At 45.6% G+C, this 23305-nt stretch overlaps 2 protein-coding genes across 6 annotated transcripts in view; both read right to left on the bottom strand.

The window, feature by feature from the left end:
• OSBPL8 (oxysterol binding protein like 8) overlaps positions 1 to 23305 on the bottom strand; it is a 939874-nt gene that overhangs the window by 5757 nt on the left and 910812 nt on the right. For all 5 annotated transcript variants that reach the window (XM_085653858.1, XM_085653857.1, XM_085653859.1 and 2 more), the window contains one exon: positions 13078 to 13183. In XM_085653858.1, the coding sequence (XP_085509984.1) occupies positions 13078 to 13183 (106 nt within the window). The remainder of the gene's footprint in view (positions 1 to 13077; positions 13184 to 23305) is intronic.
• Positions 13252 to 17900, bottom strand: LOC146855918 (uncharacterized). The gene is made up of 2 exons (XM_085650323.1): positions 16982 to 17900; positions 13252 to 13349 (listed from the first exon to the last, which is right to left on the bottom strand). The coding sequence occupies exons 1-2, from the start codon at positions 17898 to 17900 to the stop codon at positions 13252 to 13254; spliced, it is 1017 nt and encodes a 338-aa protein (XP_085506449.1).

The following is a 23305-nucleotide window of genomic DNA, read 5'->3' as shown; positions in this document are numbered from 1 at the left end:
CGAAACGTGGTGACTAATACATTTTTCTGGAGAGAATGTACAATAATCAACAGAAAAAAAAATAACCTCATTATAAAACATGACAACAATTAAAATAATGAGTTACTGTAACTTTGGTTCCCCAGCATTGGTATCCTCTAGATCTCTGTTGGAATGGACTCAGATTTTGGCATCTATAGTATTTTTATAGTTTGCGATTGAAAGATCTTGCAGTGACAGAATCAGCTTTGTTTGACTGTAAGCGATCATACACTTTTTGCTGAAAACATTCTACCCATCAAAGGGCATGAACATGATCCTGGACTGTAGCTCAGGGCTGAATGTCATGCTACGGAGCCATCCATAAAGCTTCATTTCATCGCAGCAGGCCACTGCAGCAACATTTAAAAAGGCAGAAACGTATTTGCTCTCCTGGCAATTTATCAATGAAAGGGGCTCTGTTCAGACCACAGCTGCCAGTTGCATCTGGCTTCTACCGTTGAAGCACTGGTGATCTTAACTGCACCCTTTGCTGTTTCATTAACTCCTTTTCACACTGAGTCCCAATTATGTTTCTCCCACTTTGAAGGAGTAGTTAACATTGTTGCAGGGTTAGGAGAATTGTGTTGAGCAGGGGGAGCTACGGAAGCCACTGAGTCAGCTTTTACTTGTTTTAGAACGCAAGCAGAAGAGGATTCCATTGTCTTGTATTGACAGGATATCGGTCACTGTTGTGATGGAGTAAACCATCCGTCAAGATCTAAATCAGGCCCCAAGTCTTTCCCAAATGTGATGTAGGATAGGAATGTCTTTGGCAAATTAATGTGATTTTTCCTTACAATCAAAAAGAAAGGATCATGTTACTTACCCTGTAAGTATCTATTCATAGCATGTAGTGCTGCAGATTCATAGGCTATGCATACTCCTGACATCTAGTGTTGGGTCCGGACTCTGCAAGTTGTTTTTCCTCGAGGAAGTTTTATGATCGCCGGTGTGCGCCGTCTCTCATTCCCCTCGAGGCATTGCGCATGCTGAACACTTTGTTAGAAAGTTTTGTTTTTCCTTGCCATGTATGGAGTAAGGATATAGTCTGTTAGTAAGCGTTTGCTGTTGAACATGCTGTGTTTGTAGGTATTTTGCCATTATCTAATACCTGCCGGGGAGGCGGGAGGGTTCATGTGAATCTGTAGCACTATATGCTACAAATAGATGCTTAAAGGGTAAGTAACATGGTCCATTCGTAGCATGTGTTGGCTGCATATACACATGCTATGCATAGATTGTAAAGCAGTACCCCTCCATGTGGTGGCTTTAGACATAAGATGGTGCTACTGTTTTAAATAACGTTTGAAGGACTCTTTGTCCAACTAGAGCTTGTTGTCTTGATTGAACATGCACTCAGTAATGCTTTGTGAAAGTGTTTGGGTTTTTCCATGTTGCAGCTTTGCAAATGTCATCAAGAGGTATTTTTAGATCTCGCCTAGCGTTGCAGCGCGAATGCGCTGCCATCGCTTTGCGATGCATGCAGTATATACTGTAGTGTGGAAGCTCCGCCCACTCTCTGCCCATTGGCTTTTGTCTTAAATGCTGCCTTCCAATTGGTTTGAGGCTTGTTAGTCCCTCCTCATTCATCTTTTGCATCCTTTCACGGCTATTGGACCCTTTACTCCTGACACTATTTTCTCGCCATGCGAGACATGCAGTATATACTGTAGTGTGGCAGCTTCGTGGAAGTTCCGCCCACTCTCTGCCCATTGGCTTTTGTCTTAAATGCTGCCTTCTGATTGGTTTGAGGCTTGTTTCTAAAGAGGCCATGGTTGCCCCTTTTTTCCTTGTTGAATGAGCTCTTGGCACAGCACAGTTGTTAGTGTCCTATTTGCTTTTGCATAACAGATTTGGATGCATTTACCAATCCATCTTGCTATACCTGCTTTGGATACAGTGCTTCCTTTTGTTGGATTGGAAAAAGAAACAGAGTTTTTAGGTCTCGTCATGCGAGGACTTCTTGGAAACGATCCGGTTCCAGAAGTCATGTCTGAGCTCCGCCAGCAATTGTGATTGGTGTGTGTCGTTTGACGTCAGTTATTATTCAGTCAGACTTTGTTGATTGTCCAGGAGTGTTTTAAATTCCTTCTGGTTGCCACCCTGTCTGTTTTAGGCCACGCCCCGCGGGATTGGATCTTTTACTTGCGGCGTGCCACTAAGCCCTTTTTCCCTAGCCTCGCACTCTGCATTTTATAATTTTTCAGTCTCCTTCGATTATACCCTGTTTTTGTATGCAGGTTCTGGGGTAGTCTTGTCCTCGCCCTGCACTCTGCATTCTCGAATACTGCTCATTGGCTACAGTAGGTAGTGTTGTGTTATACTTGTTTTGTGGCTGCTCTCGCTACGACCCTGCAATCTGTATTCTGAAGTCCAGTTCTTTGGCTAGCCTGTGCAAGATTTACTCATGCACGTTTCGGGGCATGCCTTCCCGCCCCGCCGTGCGTTATTGCTTCTCAGTCCCTCAGAAGCGGCCGCAGATGGCGCACAGCTCTAGGTGGCAGCTTGAATATAGGTGCTTCCTCTCTGCCAAAACCCACCAGTACATTCCTTCTTCTACCCTACCCCCGGCGCTCCGTTTTTTAATTAATTGTTTTTACTTTAATTCAGAGCCCGGCATTATATAAAAACCTCTACGTCCTGTGTAGGCACTTAAACTGCCTACAAAAACCCCACCTCTTTGGGTGTAACCCTGCCTCTCTCTCTCTGTTACACAGACACACCATGTGTGTAATAAGCGCGGCTGTGCACCTCACACCTCTTTTCCTTCCTCTATGTGTAACTCCACCCCCTCACCCTTTACACGGGTTCTCTTTCTATCTATCTCACAGACCACCCCCGTGTCTGCGTAACACAGACCTACTGCAATCTAAGTGTAACATACGCAGTCTGTGTCTCAGGTCTCAAGCTGCCTTTGTGTCTCACAACCCCTGTGCCTCCGTAACCACCCGTCTGTCTCCCTCTCGGATCACCAACCCCTCTTCCATAGATTGATCGTAATATAAACAAGCATTGAAAATGCAATAGGTCTCGCCTTTGATTAAGTTAAAGCCATTTGCTTTGCTAATGGTATTGTACAGCAAAGAAAATGGCTTTAACTTAATGAAAGGCGAGACCTATTGCATTTTTAATGCTTTTGTTTTTCTGAAGGGTTTAGTACATTCTACATAGTACATAAGTGCCCTTTTAATGTCTAGTGTATGTAAAGCACTTTCTGCAACAGTTTCTGGTTTTGGGAAAAGAAACGGTAACTCTAAGGTTTGATTTAAATGAAAGGGAGATATGACCTTGGGTAACAATGTTGGGTTAGTGCGTTAGACGTATTTTGTTTGAGAACACTTGGAAGCAAGTTTTTTCGATTGTGAGCGCATGTATTCCACTCACTCTTCGTAAGGATGTTATTACTACGAGGAAAGCAAATTTCCATATTAAGAATTGAAGTTTGCAATTATGTAGTGAATCAAATGGTGGTCCCATAAGTCGTGTTAAGACAGTGTTTAGATTCCATGGTGGTATTGGAGGTGTACGTGGTGGAATGACTCTTTTTAATCCTTCCATGAAGCTTTGATTGCAGGAATGTGGAAAAGTGACTTGTTTTTCTTGTTTCGTAAATATGCTGCAATAGCCACTAAATGTAGGCGTATTGAGGTGTATGCGAACTGTGACTTTTGTAAGTGTAATATTAGTTGTTGCTCTGTAGGGGAAGATAGGTCAATGTGCTGTGTTGTACAGTAATACACAAAACATTTCCATTTTGCTGCATAGAAAGCCCTTGCGGTAGGTCTTTTTGCCTCTCTGAGAATAGTCATACATTTGTAAGGTAGATTGAGGTATCCAAATTCTATGACCTCAGGATCCAGATTGCAAGATTGAGCTGCTGAGGATTGGGATGTCTCACCCGACCATTGCTGTGTGAGAACATTTGGATAGTTGGGTAGCTTCTCGTGAGTAAGTAGGGAGAGCTCTTGTAGTATTGTGTACCATGGTTGACAAGCCCAGGTGGGTGCGACCAGAATTAGGGACACTGAAGTCTGTCTGTGTTTCCTAACCACGGATGTTATGAGTGGGAGAAGAGGAAACTAGTACGAAAATATCCCTGACCAGTTCATCCATAGAGCATTACTACCCATGGATTGTCGGTGTGGATGTCCGAATTCGAAGAATTGGCATTTGCATTTCCCACGGTTGCGAACAGATCTGTTGTGGGAGTTCCCCACCGGCTGAAGTATCGTTGTAGTAATGTACTGTGCATTTCCCACACGTAAACCTGTTATTGTGTTCTGCTGAAGAAGTCCAAAATTAAGATTGTACACCCCTGGTATGCATTGTGTAAGGAGGTGGATGTTGTGACTGTTCTCCACTTCCATATTTTTTGTGCCAGTTGGGATAATTGTATGGAATGAGTTCCCCAATTTCGGAATATAATACAATGCAGTCATATTGCCTATGCACAGGAGGACTGTCTTCCCTGCCATACTTGTGAGGCACGCTTTGAGAACCATTGCAATGGCTAGAAATTCGAACATGCTGATATGTAGGACCTGTTTTTGTGCTGTTCAGTGTCCCTGAACCACAATGTCCTTCATATGACCTCCCCATCCCAGAATTGATGCATCAGTTGTGATTGTTATCTGCGGGATTGGATCTTTGTAGGCTTTCCCTGATAATATGTTTTGATTGTTCCTCCACAATAGAGCCTGATGAACCTTGGGTGAAACCAACACTAGCTCTTCCATGTTCCCTCCCGTTTGCGACCACTGAGATGCTAAACACTCCTGGAGAGGGTCTCATGTGTAGGTGAGCATGGGGCACTATTGCTATGTAAGATGCAATCATTACTAGTATGCGCCTCACTGGTGTGACTGGTAGGTGAGGATATGGCTGAAAAAGATTCAGTTGATTCCTTTGGGGATTGGGGTGAGCTATCCCCAAGATGGTATTGAGTATTGATGTAATAGAGTTATTGTCTCTTGGGTGTCTGATCGGCACTGGTTTAGTTTGGACTCTTGACCAGCCAATTGTCGAGGTAGGGAAATGCATGAATGTTTTCTCTTCTTAGTTTTGCTGCTACTACTGCTAAGCACTTTGTGAAGCCCATTGGGGCTGTTCTGAGGAAATAAGGGAGTAGACTACTTTGTTTTGATGTTTCTGTGGAACTATTTTGATAGCCCCTTTTGTAGTAATGCCTTTACTTCTACTTTGAGCAAGTTTTGATGTTGTGGATTTAAGACCTGCTATTTCAGTGGAATATTTAGTGGTTATTGAAGAGGTTCTAGGCAATATCCTTGTCTAACAATTTGTAATACCCATTGGTCTGACATACTTTTTTGCCACAAATGATGGAACTGTTGCAGCCTTCCCTGGTGCTTTAAGGTGGGGGTGGGTTTGAGTCATTTTGTTGCGGTGGGTGGAGGTGCTCTTGATGGGGGTGCCTCTCCCTTTGTTATTTCTGTAGCCTTCACCATAGTAGCCACACCCTTGCTGGTGGTATTTCTGTTGTTGGTGCCGATAAGTAGCATTTTCCGTGGTAGAGGCTTTTGCTGCTCCTCTACCCTGGTACTTCCGAAAGGGCAGTTTCTGCATTGCGGTCTGTAAGGCACCTATTGACTTGTCAGACTTTTTAAAAATGTTTTTGAGTTGAGTGTCTACCGCTGGTCCCAAGAGGTGTTCTTATCGAAAGGGACATTTAGAATATGTTGCTGTACCTAGGGTTTGAACCTTAAAATGCGTAGGGGGGGAGGGGGATGGAGTGGGCAACTCATTTTGCTGGGGTGGGTGGAGGTGCTCTTGATGGGGGTGCCTCTACCTCGGAGTTTATTTTTGTAGCCTTTACAACAGTAGCCACGCCATTGCTGTTGTTGGCGCCGATAGGTAATATTTTCTGTGGTAGAGGCTTTTGGTACTCCTCTACCCTGGTACTTCCTTAAGGGCTGTTTCTGCATTGTGGTCTGTAAGGCACCTATTGACTAGGCAAACTATGTTTTCGAGTTGAGTGCCTACCGCTGATCCGAAGAGGTGTTCCCCATTGAAAGGGACATTTAGAATATGCTGCTGTACTTCGGGTTTGAACTTGAATATGTGTAGCCATGCATGTCTTCTGAGTATGACAGATGGTTATGCCCTTAGCAGTGGTGTCTGCTCCATTTAAGGCACATTTGATAGTAGCATTTGAAATTAGTTTGCCCTCGCTGACTAGATCTTCTCCCCGCGTTTTATATTCTTCTGGGAGATGTTGCATGAGCTCTTGCATGTCATCCCAGTTTGCTATGTTGCAACGTGAAAGGAGGCCCACCGAATTGGCAATCTTCCAATGATTAGCATGCCCAGTGTCAAACCTTTAGGCAGGAATGTCAATCCTTTTACTTTCTTTATCATGAGGAGGTCCCTCTCCAGTGTTTTGTGCAGCTGTCTTTTTTCTGGCAGTGGCGACTACGAGGCAGTCTGCTGGGGAATGTCCTCAAATGTAAACTGGATCGGTTGGTGAGGGTCTATATATATTTTCATTTCATGGCATCGGGACACTCGATTTGACTGGGTCCTTGAACACTTCCGTGGAAACATTAAGAATGGATCTAATTACGGGCAAGCACTGGACTGTGCGTGAAAGTGTTTTCACTAGAAAGTCACTTTCCTCCTCCATAGAATGCGTTGGGAGATTATGATACTCTGCAGCTCTTTGGATGACATAATAAGATAAAGTGTCATCAGGGGGTGAAGCTTTCATAGGCACAGGCGGTTCAATGCCTTGGTCTGGTAGGACCATGTCATAGTCTACCCATCGTTAAGGTGTATCTTGTATGCCCTGGAAATCAGTGTCTTGTATTTCTCCCTCTTCTTCTTGTGGAGATGGTGCCTGATTGTGATTTAAGTCAGGTGAACTAAAAATTATAGGGCTTGTGGCCCTGTGTTCCTGTGATACCGTTTTTGGAGGATGCTGAGGAATGTGGGACTCCTCTGTCTTTCTCTTTGCAGTCTCCTGGCGTTTCTCCCGCATAAAATACTACTCCCTGGTCTTCAGTTGTTTTGGTAGTTTGAGTATTTAGTTTCTTTAGGCCGGTGGTGTGTCTTTAGAAACAGTATGTGACTTAGAAACCCTGGAGCTGTGGATTTTCTTCTGTTTAGAAGAGTGTGCTGTTTTTCAGCCCTCGGATCCGAAGTCTGAATCACTGCACACTACACACTCCGTGCACAGCTCTGCACTGATGCCGTTATACTCTAAGTGATGTGAAGGGCCTACAACGACACCACTCCAGCGTGCTGACATCAGTTGCTTTCAAGACTGTCTGCACCCCCACACAGAGCCATAAAAGCACAATTGGTGTGCAGATTCCTAGACTTGGGATCTTATTAATGGATAGAGTACAATCAGAGAACTTGGAGCATGGTAGAGGAATCCGCAGCTACACTTAGTCACTACCAGAAAGAGCATTACAGACGGTAAGTAACTTGTTCTTCTGACAGAATTCTAGCTGCAGGTTCCTCACCTTTTGAGTAGGTACTAAAGCAGTACATATTTGGAGGTTGGCCTCTGGATGGACTCACACCAGAAAATCCTGCAAGACTAAGCGGGCAAAATGCCCCCATCTCGGCAAACCTGACTATCTAGTTAATAGTTGTTCCCGAACGTATGGAGGGATGGCTATGAAGTACCTGGCACCATGGTAGAAAAGAGTTTGCAAATCTTCCAGAGGCTTTTAGCCAATGTGTAGCATATCTTGATGCAGAGCACGATCTAGCACAAGATGGTTCTCTACTGCATAGCCTTGCCTTTTCCCCCTCCAAAAAACCGCACAGAGAGCTGATGGTACACCAGGTGTTCTTAGGTACGATCAATGGAAAAGCTCAGTGCCTTTTGGGGGTCCAAGCGATGGAATCTCTCCTCCTCCTTAGAGGAATGAGGCGGAGCATAGAACGCCAGCAAGATGATGTGACAGACGTGGGACGGCGTCTCAACCTTGGGCAAGAAAGATGCCTGTGTCTTTAAAACCAGTCTTAACACAGAGCTTGAAGCTCACTCACATGCTACGCCGATGTTATGGTGACAAGGAGCACACAAAAAGGCACAAGGATCAGATGTGAAGTGGCTCAAAGGGCTTGAACATCAGAAATGTGAGGACCAAGTTAAAGTACCACTGCGGCATGACAAAGGGAGAGGGAGGAAACAAATCCTGTAAACGTTTTTAAAGGCACATAACTGGACACTTAAAGGATAATCCGGCAACCACAAAAAAAAGCTGAAAGGGCCTACAAGTACCCTTTAACTGTGCCCAGAGTAGGACTTAGCAGGGCTAAGGATAAAACAAACTAAAAAAAAAAAGTCACATAATTTGGCCTGGAGGTGGTCAATGGGGCATTTGCCACACCAAACCACAACTTGTTCCAACAGCAGTTTTTGTTGAGGGATGCCTCGCTGCCATCAACCACGTCTGGTGAAAGATTAAAGGTGTTCAGCTGTTGCCGCTCAGTCTCCATTCGGGACAGTGAAGATTGAAAAGGTCCTGAGGCAGAACCCTGTCCTGCTGCAACAGGAGATACTCCTGGAGGGCTAGTCTGAGTGTAAGACAAATACTCAAGCCCAGGAGTTCTGGATACCATACTCTCAATTCCCAGTTGGTCCTTATCTTCTTGGGAACTTGGGGCATGAGTGGAATCGGTGGAAAGGCATACAGGAGTCATGAGTTCCACTCGAGGTGGAATGCATCTCAGAGTGAGAAACATCTTGGAATCTTGAATTTACAGAAGAGCTAATATTTCACGTTCTCAGCAACGGCGGGTGGAACTGCCACTCTTGATCTGCTAGGCACAGACGGCTGAGTTCTTTCACCCAGGCGCTCAAGGATCTTACCAAGTGTTTCATCACAAGGAATATTCGTTGGTGGACCATCCACTTCCTTAGACACAAGGGCTCCCATAACAAAATGGTTACTTACCAGTAGGAGTAGTTTTGCCGCTTGAAGAGTTTTCTGGATTCACATGCTGTGCATCATTCCGCCATCTAGTGGTTGGGTCTGGAATGGTCTGGTTTTTTTTTCTCTTTCATTCTTTTTTTTGGTCGCGGTTGACCACTATTTGGTGCCAGGTACGTCCCCTGTGTGACGTCAGACTATATTCTGGAGGTCGACGTGCCTGGGGGCCATCTTTGGATTCTTTTTTCTGTTTTTATGCTCTTTAATCCTTGTGATGATCCTTATTCAGAGTTATTGATGTTGTACTTTGCTTCCCCACCTGTTTGTGTTCCTTCCAGGGGAAGGCTGGGTGGGTCGCATGTGAATCCAGAAAACTCTTCAAGCTGTAAAACTACTCCTACTGGCAAGTAACCATTTTGTTTTGCAGCGTGAATCCTTTTATGGATTCACATGCTGTGCATCACATTATGTATCGGTTTCTCCCGTGTTTGGGAGGTTGTGGTGGAAGGAAGACTTAGCAAACGGGTGTTGAAGTACCCTTTGTCCAATTTGAGCTTCCTTATTTATCTGTATATCCACACAAATATGCTTTGTAAAGGTGTGTGATGATGCCCATGTTGCTGCTTCGCAGATGGCACCGATGGGTACATTAGCCATAAAAGCTAGGTTGCTCCTGTCTTCCTAGTAGAGTGAGCTGTTGGTTGTATTGTTAGTTCTTTTTTGGCATAGCTTAGTTGGATAGCTTGTACTATCCATCTTGCAATAGTTGCTTTAGTGACAGCTGATCCTGTGTTGGTATGTGAGTAAGCAACAAACAACTGCTTTGTTTTCCTGATTTGTTCTGTTTCTTGTTCATTCTTTTCATTAAACAGCATCTACAAAATTCACCATTGACATTTATGAGCCAGGGACCATACAAAGTCCGAGATTGCGATAAGGAACACAATAAATCAAATCACAGTTTACAATGTAGAATAAATCAAGGGGTTTCAAGAGTGTCTGTGTCCTGCCGTGGGGTTGGTGGAGTACAGCTATCTCCTCTGTATTGATTCCATGGCCCCCACACTTTGTTCCATTTCCCAGGGCATCCCCTCGCAACATAGACCGATTTCTCCCTGAACATACACCAGTCTAGGCCCTCCTCCCATTTCCCAATGTAGGTGGCTGACGGGCACCCCAGTTCTGCGCAATATTCCTTTTCGCAATCATTAATGCCAAAGTGGCCCATTGTGTAGTATAGGAGGTGAGTTCCGTAGGTTCCCAAATATTTAGGAGGCATCTGCGGGCCTCCGGCTGCATGTCAATAGTCAGAACCTCTCGTAAAGTGTGATGTATGGCTTGCCAATAACTCTGTATGTGTACACAGTCCCATATGATTTGCATAAATGTGCCGATCTCCCTGTACCCTCGTCTACACTCCCGTTTCTGCTCTACCCATGTGCACCAAGCCCGACCCTGTATAATAAATCCTGTGTAGAATTTTGAGCTGTACCAGTCGTAGCCTTGCCTGGACCGCCACCTTTTTCGGGGAGGAGACCGCCTCTTGCCAGTCTTCCTCATCCAGCTCTAACCAGTCTCTGACCCATTTCTCCTTCAGTGATTGCAAGGGATCTTCCATATTATTTATCAAGTTTTTGTAAATCAGGGAAATGGTTTTCTCAGGGAGGTGGCCATTGAGTATCCTGTCCTCCAAGGGGGAAGCCTCCGGAAGTGTGGATTTGCTCACTACGTGAGTGAGTAAGTAAGGCATGCCGGACTTGAAGATACCGAAAGTATTCAGTATCTGCCAGGCGGTATTTCTGTTGGAGGGAGGCAAAGGGAAGAATAGTCTCCTTACTCCAGATGTCTTTGATCTGTGAGAGTCCGATAAGGTCCCATTTATCAAAGCCCTTGGATTGCCACAGGCTTCCCAGCCTCTCAGAATTCCACAGTGGAGTTGCCAGGGTAAGTCTGAGATTCCATCCCAGCTGTTTGTTAGCCGCATGCCAAACTTGAACCGAATGTGCCGTCGGTCCACTGAGGAGGTACCTACAGGGCCTGGCATAGAGCGCTCTAGTATATTCACCTCCAGGGAGCAGCCATTTGTCCATGGCATAACCGGGGTCATACGGTTGACCATAGATCCCCTGGTTGATTGCAGCAAGTGGGACGCCCAATAGTACTTTTTAACGTCTGGGAGGCTGATGCCCCCATCGTACCAATTAAGAGTCAGTTTAGTTAGGGCTATGCAGGGCTTACCATCCCATAGGAGATCTCTTTGCAGATTCTCTATTGCTTTGAAATAAGAAGGGGGAACTGGGTCCATTGAATTCTGGAGAGCGTATAGGAAGCGTGGCAGGGCCATCATTTTAAAGAGGACCGCTTTACCTAACGACGAGAGGGGTAGTGATTTCTAGCGCTTAACGTCGCTTTTTAGCCTCTGAATAGGTGGTTCCAAGTTGCGGCCAAAGCGGAGCTCCGAGTTCAGCGTGATGAAAATGCCAAGGTAGCGAAAGCCGTCCAAGGCTATCTGTATCGGGCAGCCCCTTGGCAGGATAGGTGGTGCTCCCTGTAGGACGTACACCACAGATTTTGACCAGTTTATGGTGAATCCGGAGTATCTCCCAAACACCGAGAGAATGTCGATGAGGCCGATCAAGGAGTCTCTTGGGGAGGTCAAGTACAGCAGAACATCGTCTGCGTATAACGATATCTTGTCTTCCCAACCCGGTGACCACCGCATCCCGCGAATCACTTGATCTCTACGGATCCATGCTGCCAGGGGCTCCAAAGCTAACGCAAAAAGGAGCAGAGATAAAGGGCAACCCTGGCGCGTGCCCCGGCTCAGTTGGAAAGCTGGAGACTTACGGTTGTTCGCAGTAAACTGGGCCATGGGGCTAGAGTATAACAGACGGACCCAGCTTTTAAAGGTGGGACCAAAACCCAGTTTATCTAGCACGGCGAAGAGGTAGGGCCATTCGACCATATCGAATGCCATGGTAGCATCTAGGGATACCAGTATTGCGGGTTCTAGGATAGTTGGTACCCTGCCCAGAACACCGTGGAGGCGGCGTAAACTGAGAGCGGTATTTCGATGTGGCATGAATCCTGACTGTGCACTAGTGTGTCAATTACCTTAATCAAGTGTGTAGCTAATAGTTTAGCCAGAATCTTAGGTTCTGCGTTCAGAGGCAATATGGGTCTATAGGACGCACAGCTGGTTTGGGATTTGCCCTCCTTATAAATGACTGCGATATTTGCAGCTCGTTGGTCAAAGGGAAGCATCCCCTTGTCTCTGCTCTCTAAGAACATCGAGCGGAGGTACGGGGCTATCTAATCCGGTCTCAATTTGTACAATTCAATGGGAATGCCATTGGGACCGGACGCCTTTTCCGAATTCACCCCCCCGTATTGCCTGTGCTACCTCGTTTTTTGTTATTATTAATCTGCCCCACAATTTCAGACAAAAGGAAATGAACACTTAAGTACAATGTGTGAATAAGGCATGGGAAACAGACTGATGATGGTAATGAGCAAGGGATTTTCATAAGTGACAGTAAAAACATTAGGCATACTCAGATTAATGGAAAAAGCAGAATGCCCACAGAAGAAGGATGTAAAAATAAAAGCTACCTGGGCATCCACTGCATCAAATCAGGCACTTTTATGTAATGTATGCTAGTAAGCAGAGTCCCCTACAGTATAAGTTGGTACACTTTTGTTGGTGGAATTAGTTTAATTTTATCTGTTAGCAGTTTTGGACCTCCTTTTCTATCATTTGTCTCAAAGATGTCGACAAAATGCATTAAAAAAAAAAAAAGATTCTTTTACTTTAACAAAGCATGGGAATACATGTGTCAGTATGAAAAAGAAAATGAAATATCTACAGCGAATTGGGAATAGATGCAGTATCATTTAGAATGGTGTTTATAATATACCCTAGATGGGTTGTAAGAGATGCGCAACATAATGCGACCATTATTTTAATTTATTGCCAGCTCCAAATCACACGTGTGGGATCATAAAGGAGCTTGCTGTAATTTACCAGTGAACGGGATATTCATTTCATGAAGAAAATACATTCATTGAGAGTATAGCTAGAGAACGGTGGCTGCTACAAACAGACTTAATTTTATCTGTCCTGACGCATTAGACCAAAAATTGTTATTACCTGTTAATTTCTTCTTGCGTTTTTTTGATTGAGTCGATTGAGCTCTGTAGCTCCACCAGATCAATTGGTTTCTTTCTCGTTCTGGTGTTGTGTGTTAGTAAATGTGCTACAAATATAATGAGAAAGGACAAATTACAACAAGAATGCATTTAAAATGAATACCTTCAAACATTTTCAAAGATATGTTAAACAATGACAGGGTACAGAAGCGTTTGTGCTTTGACACACAGCAATTAAACAAGAATAGTGAACCTTGCATTTGTATAAGCAACCTGGCAAAAGCATTCAGATAAACAGGTATCAGTGTACAAAACTTGGAATCACGATTTTGATCTGAAAACAATCTTAGGCAGGGAGGTGTGTATATCAATAAGGAATATGCTACTTACCAGTATGCATCTGTTCTTGGCATGTAGAGCTGCAGATCTATACACTGTGCATAGATCGCCATCTGGTGTTGGGCCCGGATGTTTGCAGTTTGTTCTTCCTCTTGGAAAGTCTTTGGAAGTCACGAGTTCGGTGACTCCTCCTCTGGTTCGTATTGCGCATGGGCTTCGGCTCCATCCTCAGATTGTTTTTCGCCAGCAGGGAAAGATGGAGCGTAGTAGTAACAGTAAAGAAACCCATGTGTATTGTATCTAAATAAGATAAGACTGGAACGGATACAGGTAGCTGGGGAGGCGGGTGGGCGTGTATAGATCTGCAGCTCTACATGCCAAGAACAGATGCATACTGGCAAGTAGCATATTCCGTTCGAGGCATATGAGCTGCAGATTATACACTGTGCATAGATTACATAGCAGTACCCAACCCTAGTGGCGACCACCGGTATCCGTTGCAGTTGTTTGAAACAGTGTTTTTAGTACAGCTTGGCCCACACTAGCCTGCTGCTTGGTTTGCACATCTACACAGTAATGTTTTGTGAAGGTGTGCGTTGTTGACCATGTCGCTGCTTTGCAGATGTCATCTAGTGGTATGTTCCCTAGGAAAGCCATAGAAGCCCCTATCTTCCTTGTAGAGTGGGCTTTAGGGGGAACCGATAGCGTTCGTTTTGCTTTTTGGTAGCAAATCTGTATGCATTTTACAATCCACCTAGCTATCCCTGATTTGGAAATAGGGTTGCCTTTGTGTGGTGGGGAGAAGGAAACAAATAACTGTTTGGTTTTTCTGAAAGGTTGTGTTCTCTGGATGTAATAAAGTAAAGCCCTTTTAACATCCAGTGTGTGTAAGGCTCTTTCCGCAACTGTTTGGGGTTGCGAGAAAAAGACTGGCAATTCTACCGACTGGTTTAAATGGAATGGAGAAATGACTTTGGGTAGAAATTTGGGATTGGTGCGGAGTACAACCTTGTTGTGATGCATCTGAAGGAAAGGTTCCTGTATAGTGAACGCCTGTATTTCACCAACTCTTCTGAGGGAAGTGATGGCCACTAGAAAAGCTGTTTTCCATGTGAGAAATTGCAGCTCACACTTATGTAATGGTTCGAAAGGGGGTCCCATTAACCGTGTGAGAACTATATTCAAGTTCCAAACAGGTAAGGTTGGCACTCTGGGTGGAATTACTCTTTTGAGGCCTTCCATAAAGGCCTTGATGGCAGGCACTTTGAAAAGTGAGAGGTGCTGCCTATTTTGTAAATAGGCAGCAATTGCAGCGAGGTGTAAGCGAATGGAAGTATATGCTAGGTTACACCTTTGTAAATGGAGTAGATAACATATAATGTGCTGTATGGATACATTTAAAGGATCGATTGTATTGTTGTGGCAGTAAACAACAAAACGTTTCCACTTTGCCGCATAGCATGCCCTAGTAGTAGGGCGTCTAGCTTCCCTGATAATGTTCATGCAATCAGGGGGAAGGTTAAGGTATCCAAATTCTAGGACCTCAGGAGCCAGATCGCAAGGTTGAGTTGAGCTGGGTCCGGGTGCCTGATCTCTCCATGATTCTGGGTTAGGAGGCATGGCGAGAGGCGTAGCTTTTGATGTGGTACTACTGAGAGTTCCAGCAGTGTGGTGTACCACGGTTGTCTGGCCCATGATGGAGCTACCAGGATCGGAGTTAGGGAATGCTGCTGTAGCTTTCGCACCACTAATGGAATTAGTGGGAGAGGTGGAAAAGCGTATGCAAATTTGTTTGACCAGTTCATCCATATCGCATTGCCATCGGACAATGGGTGTGGATATCTGGCGGCGAAGCTTGGGCATTTTTTGTTTTCGTGGGTGGCGAATAGGTCTATGTGTGGATGCCCCCACTTCTGAAAGAACGGGTGAAGAACTTGTGGGTGAAGTTCCCACTCGTGGATCTGCTGTGTCTGCCTGCTCAGCAGATCTGCCACGGTGTTTTGTACTCCTGGGACGTGTTGGGCTAGGAGGAAAATCTTTTGTGGAATTGCCCATCTCCATATGCTCTGTGCTAACAGAGAGCTGTGGAGAGTGTGTGCCCCCCTGCTTTTGAATGTAGTACATGGCAGTCATGTTGTCTGTGCGAATGAGGACTGCTTTGCCTGAAATCTGCGCTTGGAAGGATTTTAGGGCGAGGAAGATCGCCAGTAACTCCAGATGGTTGATGTGGAGTAACTTCTGTTGCGGCGTCCATGTGCCCTGTGCTGTTAGATGTAACAGATGAGCTCCCCAGCCGGAGAGCGATGCATCTGCTGTTAGGATTATTTGTGGGACCGGGTCCAGGAACGGTCGACCTTTGGAAAGGTTTGTGGTGTTCCACCACTGCAGAGAGCGATGGGTGCGACCGTCTACCAACACCAGATTTGTCAGTTTTCCCTGGGCCTGGTTCCACTGGCGCGCCAAGCACTCTTGAAGTGGATGCATTTGGAGTCTTGCATGCTGCACTATAAAGATGCAAGAGGCCATCATCCCTATGAGCTGCATAAACACTCTTGCTGGATGAGAGTGTTGACATAGGAATTTTTGACGCAGCGCCTGTATCTTTGCAATCCTGGCAGGATTGGGATAGGCTATGGCTTTTGAGGTGTCTATAGTGGCGCCGAGATACTGTTTTGTGTGTGATGGCACCAGGTGGGATTTTTGATGGTTTACCGTGAAACCTAGCTGGTGAAGCAGTTGGACTGTAGCGGCTGTATGTCACACACATTGGTGTTAGGACGTGGCTTTTATCAGCCAATCGTCCAGATAAGGGAAGACGTGAATGTGCTGTCTTCTGAGGTGTGCAGCCACTACTGCCAGGCACTTGGTGAAAACCCTTGGTGCTCTTGTTACCCCGAACGGGAGCACCTTGAACTGGTAGTGTTGTCCGTCTACCACAAACCTGAGGTACTTTCTGTGAGACTGGTGTACTGGGATGTGAAAGTACGCGTCTTTTAAGTCCAGAGTGGTGAGAAAATCGTTCTGGGAGAGAAGTGGAAGAACCTGTTGAAGGGTTACCATGTGAAAATGGTCTGAGTGAATGTAGGTGTTGAGAGGTCTGAGATCTAAGATCGTAGGGTCTCGTCTGTCTTTGGAATTAGAAAGTACAGGGAGTAGACCCCTAAATTTTGTTGATTTATGGGGACCTGCTCTATTGCTCCTTTTTGCAGGAGAGAGATCACCTCTTGTGTTAGCAGCGCAGTATGTTCTTGCGACATAGGGCGGTGCCTGGGTGGAATGTTGGGGGGTGTTGATGTTCATTCCAGGCAATACCCTGACTGAATAATTTGTGTCACCCATCTGTCTGAGGTGATTGTCTCCCAGACATGCAGGAAAGATTGTAGTCTGCCTCCGACCGGAATGGAATGGTCTGGAGGGAGCGGGGGAAAGTCATTGGGCAGGAGGCGTGGCAGAGCGGGCGGTATTTGTTTTGCCTCTGCCCTTATTATTATTGCCTCTGTATCCGCCTCTTTGATAACCTTTTGTGAAGGTAGATTGAGGGGGGGATTTATAGGACATGGACGCACTGTCCGAGGAGTAGCCTCTGCCCGTGCCCCGAAAGGAAGAACGGCGAAAGGATCGCCTGGGAGTCTGTGTCTGAAGGGCTCCCATAGATTTCGCCGTGTCTGTATCTTTCTTCATTTTTTCGAGGGCTTTGTCTACCTTAGGGCCAAAGAGATGGTCTTGGTCGAAGGGGTGATTTAATATGGAGGCTTGTACCTCCGGTTTAAACCCTGAAACCCTGAGCCAGGCATGGCGACGGAGAAGGACACTGGTGTTTATGGCCCTGGAGGCTGTATCTGCTGCATCTAGGGCACATCTTATGGAGGTGTTGGTTATTGTTTTCCCCTCTTGAATAAGTTCATTAGCCCTAGTCTTGTACTTTTCAGGGAGATGGTGCATGATGGTCTCTAGCTCATCATAATGCGCCCTGTCGTAACGGGCCAACAATGCTTGCGTATTGGCAATACGCCAGATATTGGCCGCTTGTGACGCAGTGCGCTTCCCTGACGCATCTAGGAGCTTGGATTCTTTGTCAGGTGGGGGCGCCTCGCCTGACGCCTGAGAATTTGAGCGCTTCCTAGCTGTAGACACCACTAGGGAGTCTAATGGTGCAGGGCCTTTAATGTAAGAAGGGTCTGTGGGTGCGGCTTTGTATTTTTTCTCTATCCGAGGGTTTAGGACCCTGGCCCTGACTGGGTCTTTAAAAACCTCAGGGGCATGTTTAATTACGCCCTTTAACATAGGTAGAATGGCAGTGGACCTATGTGTATCGTCAAAGGTGTCGAAGAGAAAATCTTCCTCCACTGGGTCTGTGTGTAACTCCACCCCGTGGTAGTGTGCCGCCCGTTGTAACAAGCGGTGAAAACCCAAGGAATCTTCAGGAGGGGATGGCCTAGATGGATAAAGGTCATCCTGTGGGACATCTGGGATTGTTATAATCATCCCATGGGTCTGGAGATCCAGTAGGGGTGGGATCTTGTGGCCCATCTGCTGGATCATAGTAAGGGTCCCCCAAATCGTCTGGGACAGGAGACAAGGTGGGGGAACGATGAGGTGGAGGAGGTGGAGGTGGAGAGGGTGATGGAGGAGGAGGAGGAGGTGGGGAAGGCACCCTGAAAGGAGAGGTAGCAATGTCCTTCCTCTTTGGAGGTGGAGGAGGAGCTGGCTTGTCCAAGTGCCTCTTTTTAGAAGACAATGTCAAGTGTCCAGTCTTTGGATCTTTGGTGAGAGTTTTTTGCAAAGGATCCGGTGTAAAAAGCTCCTGTGACACTGGTTGTTCGGTCGGCGTCGAAGGTTTCGGTGCCGACGGCTTTTTAGGTTTATCGAAGCCGTGCTTCCTTGGAACCTCCGTTTTTTTGGTCGGTGCCGAAGAAGTTCTCGGCACGGGAGTGTCAGTGCCCAGGGTCTTGTGATGTTTTGTCGGCGCCGGAGTGGCAGGTTTCGACCGTGAAGGCTTCGGTGTCGGATTCGGTGTGGAGGTGGAGGCCGATTTTTTCTTCGGTGCCGAAGGATGTTTCTCGGCACCGGTGGTCGGCTGGCTCGAGCCCGAGCTGCCGGAAGGCTTAGAAAGCTTCTTTACCGGGCCCGAAGGTGGGGTGTGAGAAGCAGTGTCCTTGGTCTTGCCTAGGCCCGGAGGCGAAGGTGTGACCGAAGCCTTTTTCGGTATCGGCGTGGGCGTGGTAGGGGGAATTGTACTCACGACCCGCTGCGCCGGAGTGATGTCCTCCACATCTGAGTCGTCGGCCTCGGAAGCACTGACGAGGTCGTCGTCCTCCTGGTCGATGTCCTGCTGTCCCAGAGCTTTGACGTCGTCTCCGAAGATGTCAACTGGAGCGGAGGTCGAGGAGTGCGCCATGTTGCATCTAGCCCGTCGATCTCGAATGGTCTTTTTTGAGCGAAAAGACTTGGAGGCGGGACAGTCTCGGGCCTCGTGTTCTGGGGAGAGGCAGAGGTTGCACACCTCATAGAGATCGGTGTGGGGAAACTTGGACCCACATCAAGGGCACTTCTTGAAGGGAGTTCTTTCCATCAGCCGAGAACGGAGCCGGAATAGGCTTGAAGGCCGCCGTCGACCACCGGAATCGAAGAAGTGCCGAAGAGAAGATGAATAAGATGATTTATGTCTTTGAAGAAACTCGATGAGCGAGGATTTTGCGTCGATCGCTGAACTGGGAAGTTCGGAACCGGAGCGCGAAGTTTTACATCCGAGCTCGCTGGCGGAAAAAAACAATCTGAGGATGGAGCCGAAGCCCATGCGCAATACGAACCAGAGGAGGAGTCACCGAAATCGTGACTTCCAAAGACTTTCCAAGAAAAAAAAAAAAACTGCAAACATCCGGGCCCAACACCAGATGGCGATCTATGCACAGTGTATAATCTGCAGCTCATATGCCTCGAACATTGTGTTTCTATTGGTGGAGACAGGGTAAGATTCAAACAGGCACAGGTAATTAGTTCTGTCTTAATAATAGAAGTTCTCAAACACTTTTTGTTTTTCAAACTCTTGTGGTTTCAAAGATGTATCCGGCCCCAAACATAAAGCATAACCAAATAACAATAGATGATGAGCTGATTCAGAAAATAACTCAGATTGATGTAAAAGGAAAATTCTAATTATAAGATAAATAAAAAGTCCTAAAAATGTTCCTAACTACCAAAGCAAAGAAATAAAATGCTAGCCTTCTAACTCTTTAATGGATATCAAACTCTTCTGCGTGTGCCCAGTAAACCTAAACCTGTGCACTCCTTTGCAGTCCAAGTACAGCTGTTGCGTAATATGCCCAACCAAGAAGCAACTTCTCCAGGACATCTGCACTGAGGCAAAACATCGGATTGTCAAAATGAAACTGGAATCCCTTCTGTGAGCTGTACAGTCTGTAACCAAGAAGGGAATTGAGCCAATTCAGCTCCCTGTGCTTAATACAATCTCCTCAGTCATTCAGGGAGTGGCCACGTCTTCACTCCAATGTGTATATTGCTTTTTAAATTAGATTCCTAATTGAATAGGTCAAAGAAGCCAGAGATACTAGCTCTAGAACGGTCCATTCATAGTTGAAGATGCAAAATAAAAGAGCTCCATTTTGAACCAAAGTAGTAATGCAGATGTGAGAGCTCATCTGACCACTGCATACCAATTACATCTGTATATCATCAAATCTTTAAGAAATCTTAACTGAGCCCACTGGATCCTGAAAACCACTGCCTGGTTTCAAAAGTATGGCACTATTATGAAAACATTCAGGAGAAGATAAGAAGCAGTGGCAACTAGTTCTCCAACACTAGACCTTTCATAAATTCACATGTTTAAATATTCCTCATTGCCAGGCTTGGAACCCGCAGCAAGTAACGTTGACATTGCAGTGTTTCATACACTTCAAATAACATTAAAACAACTAAAGACCAAATGTAGTCCATTCACCACATTATGTGACCCAAACTGTGGCCAATGTGGTGAAAGGTCTCAAAGCTGAATGCTGAGCTGCTCAGATTTTCTTCTGCAGTCAAGGTGACAGCAAAAGAATCTTCAGAGCTCTGTTCTGATTTGCAATTTATTTCTTCGTTTTGGTCTTCAGATCGGTTTTTTGAGGTTCATCACACCACCATTTACAGGGGCCTATGGTTTTTCTGCCCCTTTAGGTATTTGGCCAGCTGAGTGCTTGGAACAGATCCAGGTGACTGACATTCCTCCCAAGGCTAAAACCTTAGTCAAGCCTTGCCAGTCGTGCACAGCCAGGATGTTCTATCATGATGATCTCAACGAGAAATGCCTGCTTTGTCTCCACTAATCTGAACATGTGGTAAGGAAATGTGATGTCTGCCAAACATTGCCACAAAACCCTGAATGGCAGAGATACAAGAACATTGCACATACAAAGAGATCTTTGACCAGGCAGTGTATACTAGAAGTGCACCTACCGCTAAGGCCAAGAAGTGCAAGCTGGAGCTGGTCAGAGCCTCCTCATATGTCCTCATGATCTGAGCTTCAAACCCAATGAACCCGCCTCTAAGGTGCAGACTTCTGGGGCAGTTAGTAGTATACTAGGAAAGCTAAAATAAATCCAAAGCTGTAGGCATGTGACCAGAGTCTCCCTAGGCCACCGTGTTGATGGCTGCAGGCAAGACTTGATTGTGAAGAAAAAGAACACAATGTCTACACTTTTTGAGATGCCCCTCTGACAACTCATCATCATCAACTCCAAGAGCTATGATCTCATTGAAGGCAACACAGATGAGTTTTTGTCAAAACCATTACTTTGTCGAATGACAACGGCTACAACTCCTTTGATGACCACTTGGCTTACAACTGATGTTGCCCTCATCAATGGTTGTAGTAAAAGTTGTAACCCAAGACCATTTTCCCAAAAACAATAACACCAGCACTGCCTCCAATAGTTGAGGACCCTCATTCTGGTCTAGAAGGGCAGATGCCACTGAACAATAAGAATCCATCATGCTGATGAAGATCAAGCAATGAATCCTCAGGGCCTGGACATTCACTTTTTTCCCTAGTGAGTCAGAGGCTAAGCAAGTGTATGCATGCATTCACATTGTGGTAAACTTCTTATTTACAGCCTCTCATGCTCCGGGTGCAGAGATTTTGGAATCCTCAAAATATATACTGGATATTGTTTGTGACTAGGTACCATCACCTGGCTACTATGCACAACCATCAGTGCCTCACTATTCACCATCTTGGTCAGTTCTAAAGACAATTCTTTGAAAGGTTGGTCCTGTAAGACATCAAGACCTTCTTACAGCCTCAATGATCCTACCAGAAACAGATCCAGAACAAGTAACTTAGGATTTACTGCCTTCTGAGGGTCCGCTTAAACCTCCCTGTCTCACCCCAGAAAAGAGATGAACCACAACACCCTCAGGATTTTAATGTCTCAGATCAAGGTCAATGCAACTATGATGATCAAGACAGCACCCCACTATGTGAAACAGCGCCTGAATAAGATAATTACATTATAGGTTATGAATCAAGTCATGAGCCTAAACCTGTGCCCCCGACGACAGTCATAGTTATCACAGTCTCATTGAAAGAGCATCACAAAAATTCAGTCTACCTACCTCTGCCGTGAAAAAGACCTATTTGCTGTTCAACTCTAAGGACAAATAGACAAAGCCCATCAGAACCATCTCCTTACTCTGTTGTGAGTCCCCTACAGAGCCCATTGTAGTTTTCCCCTATGGTAGCCTAACCGCACACGCTTCACACGTTGTAGGCTGCTTTAGATCTATTGTAGAAATAGGCTGCATGTGTTTTATTATTTAGCTCTTCAGCTGGGATTCAGTGTGAAAATTTAGTATAAGGTCAAACAACAAAGTGCACTGTTTTTCTCTGTTGTCCGACACTAACACCTAGACACAACAGATGAGACCCAGCTGCTGTTTTCGAGTAGGGCATTTCTTACCATACAAGCCAACACTTGCCAATTTAAAAAGAGGAGAGATTTCTAGCAGAAGAAAGGTCCCGGGTCGAGAGCGCCAGCTTTGCGCCATCTGAGAAGCAGAGCAGCTAATGGCAATTGTTAGATATGGATTCCGGTACCATCCTAGAGCTCGTGGTTATATTATTGTGAGGCTAGGCATAGGCAGATACACCAATAACTTTGATAGGGCTTTTCTTCGTGTACGGTTTATTAGTGATGCTGATCAGATTACTACATTTTGTATGTTTTCTAGTTGCAGCACAGTTGCTTCATCCTAGAGCGTGATAGTTTCAATAAATCTTGTAAACTGTTTGCCTGCCTCATTTCGGCTTATTATGGAAATGCATGAGTGAGAGAACGAAAGGTGATGACCTGTTACTCGGGTTCCCGGAGGGGACTAGTGTGTTGTGTTCTGGTGAGCCAACTTATCTATTACTCTGGAAAGGTTAGGAGGGGAGGTAAGGCATAATGGAGCTAGTCAGGAGTCGGCCCATAGGTACCGAAGAGGTAGGGTGACACAGTCCCTACATACAGACTTTCTGTGATCCCAGTCATAGTTCGGTTACCAAACAGAATCCCTGCAACAACTCTGCCTTTTATATGAGCAGGTATTGTCTTGCATTAAAAACGCAGATGACACGACAATCATTTCCAAAAGCTTCAGCCCCAGCCTGTCTTCAAAATCCCCATTCATCTAGGTTCAGCTAAAAGGAGATCCTGGAACCAATTTTCACCCTTCTTGGTCCCTCCAAACACACAGGGCTGCCATCTTGACACCATGGGCAATAAAGTTGGATCTTTCTCTTCAATGGCAGTCTTAATCTCAGATGCCAGCACTATTCTAACGTGTAACAGCAGGCAACTGTGGCACAATCTGTATGTGTTTTGGGATAAGTTACTCGCAGAATGTAA

Source organism: Triturus cristatus, chromosome 4_1 (genome assembly GCF_964204655.1).
Source record: "Triturus cristatus chromosome 4_1, aTriCri1.1, whole genome shotgun sequence".
NCBI lineage: Eukaryota > Metazoa > Chordata > Amphibia > Caudata > Salamandridae > Triturus > Triturus cristatus.
Note: the sequence above shows the minus strand (reverse complement) of the source record. Positions and strands in the feature narration are given on the sequence as shown.

What these genes read in the sequence shown, in the direction of transcription:
- LOC146855918 (XM_085650323.1), bottom strand. Translation starts at nt 17,900, where the DNA reads ATGATTATAACAATCCCAGATGTCCCACAGGATGACCTTTATCCATCT. An exon ending in CAGAGGCTACTCCTCGGACA is followed by an intron (nt 13,350 to 16,981) that starts GTGCGTCCATGT and finishes TGCTTTTGCCAG; the next exon opens with GTTGCTTATACAAATGCAAG.